This window comes from Macrobrachium nipponense, chromosome 44, assembly GCF_015104395.2.
Source record: "Macrobrachium nipponense isolate FS-2020 chromosome 44, ASM1510439v2, whole genome shotgun sequence".
NCBI lineage: Eukaryota > Metazoa > Arthropoda > Malacostraca > Decapoda > Palaemonidae > Macrobrachium > Macrobrachium nipponense.
The window spans coordinates 3,131,740-3,133,916 of record NC_087221.1 but is presented as its reverse complement, the minus strand read 5'-3'; the positions used below and the strand labels follow the sequence as shown (position 1 = coordinate 3,133,916).

General features: G+C 53.0%; 1 protein-coding gene across 1 annotated transcript; it reads left to right on the top strand.

Annotated features, from left to right (window-relative positions):
* Window positions 1-411: 411 nt before the first annotated feature.
* On the top strand, window positions 412-1,829 carry LOC135203819 (uncharacterized). The gene is made up of 3 exons (XM_064233790.1): window positions 412-796; window positions 1,162-1,343; window positions 1,467-1,829. The coding sequence occupies exons 1-3, from the start codon at window positions 412-414 to the stop codon at window positions 1,827-1,829; spliced, it is 930 nt and encodes a 309-aa protein (XP_064089860.1).
* The last annotated feature ends 348 nt before the right edge of the window (window positions 1,830-2,177 follow it).

Sequence of the window (2,177 nt, the reverse complement as noted above, 5' to 3'; positions counted from 1 at the left end):
ACCAATGCCCAAGTCGATCCCTAACTTGGGATGAGAGCTTCCAGGGTGAACTTCTCTAAGGCTACCATGTAGCCCTCCCTGATGAACAGTCTCCAACGGCCTATCGGTGGGTACACGTCATGGCCGATGCCGAAGCCCAGGTGTCCCTCATTGCCTAGGGGTGCCAAAATCCAGAATGACGAAGAAATTCAGTTTGAATGGATTGATGGCAACCTCTATTCTGTTCCTTCGGTCCTTCTGAAGGTGGAAATGCCCTTATTGGACCAGGAGACCAGGGATACCACATTGTGCCGCCTGGGCGTAGTTGACCAATTTCATGATGTTTATCAGGTGATATTGGGCCGAGATCTACTAAAGCCATATCTCCCCTGGATGCAGCTCCCACTACCAGATGCCCCGGATCCCTGCAGCATGCCTCATAATCAATCATCAGTTTTAGATTCAGAGGCTAGTGCCTCTGATGTCACCGACATCATTTCTATTCCCAAACCTGGCCCTGACCCAGTGCCAGAGCTAGAAGTTCCTGCTGCATCCTGCCCGCCTCTTACCATTTCACCGCCCACCTCCTCCAATTTGAAAGAGGTGAGCCCACCAGTTAACCCCGGACTTGTTTCCGAGGGTGATTCAACAGAGAAATCATTGGCAGAGAGGACTCTTCACCTGTGCCAGAGCACACTGCCAGCCTTGGTGACCCCACAGATTCACAACCTGTGGGGCCATCTCGGCCTTACCATCCAGTGCCGCGGAAGAAGGGCTGGAACAAGTTCTGCCGAGACTGTGGCCACAAGGGTCACATGTCTGCAAATTATGGAGGGTGCACTAATCACAATATTCCCGCCATCACAATGGCCGTTACCAATCCTTCTTTAATAGGACCCCCGGCTAAGGGCCCTATAACCGTCACATCCCTCCAAAGTCATTATACGCCATGCCACGTCAGAGCCTACGACGACTCTGGCGCTCAAATCTCCCTGATACGGGAAGATCAAATTCCCCGAGGGGCTAATATTCACAGACGTCAACTGATCACCATTGAAGGTATCAACCATATCAAGCTGATCCTTCCGACCGTACAATTGAGAGTCACCAGACCTCCCTTCTCCAAAGTTTGTACCCTTGCAGTTGCAAGCTACATTCCAGGAGGTTATGACCTCCTCCTAGGGCAAGACATGAAGTCTCCCTCACAGTTCAAAAAGCCTAGGGGTCCTAACCCCACGACAAACCACTCCCAAGCAAGGAGACATCCAAGACCTACTTCCTCCCGGAAGTACGGCCGCCAACAGTCTCCCCCGCTACCACAGAGGGAGATTGATCACTCACAGTTCCACTGCAAAACCTGCAACGTAATAGGGCACTCCACTAATTGGTCTAAGTGCCCTAGCAGACTACCAGCAGCGGACACTGTCCATTTTCCACAAGGCTTAGCCTTCCACGAGAGATAGTAGCCTCTGTCTCCCATTACCAAGGGCCCGCTGAGAGGTATTGCACCTCCGGTACCCGTCACAGGTCCAGTCGACCTCAACTCTCTGCCAGTGCCACTTGGCAGCACTGAGCAGTGCCAAGCTCTGTCCAGCCTGGACATAGAGCCACCGCAAACTTTGACCTCTGCGCCTGGCCCCGAACTAGCGCCGGCGCCTAACCTTATCAAGGATCCTCCTACAGGAGATCCTCCAACAGGCATGGAGCTTACCGCAGCCCATGGCCAATCTCCAGTCCATCATGCTTCTTCAACCTCACCTCTGTCGCCCGAGGATGCACCTCCGGGAGACCTCACCTTTACGACCAGGAAATATCCAACCAGGAGTCAGCCTGGAGTCTTACCCTTATGACGGCTGTCACAGCAGCCGAAGTGAGGGCCTCCCCTGCAGTAGGTTCCACCTCTACGACGGTTGCTGCAGATACCGAAGTAGGGTGTTCTCCTGCAATCCCTCAGCCTACCACTGCCTCTGCTCCTGACAGCATTTTTGGCCTTACCCCAGAGTCGGTGCCTCCGTTTACTCCTAGGACTGATATAGCCAGGTCCTGGAGGAATAATAATAAGAAGAAGAAGGGACGTCATTAACACACTAACAAAAGAGCCACATGCTCTCCTTGACACCTGTGCCTGAGGTACAGTGTCACATTCATTTGCAGAGTGATCCTGGCACCTACCTAGAGAAGGTAGCCAGCCTAATCTC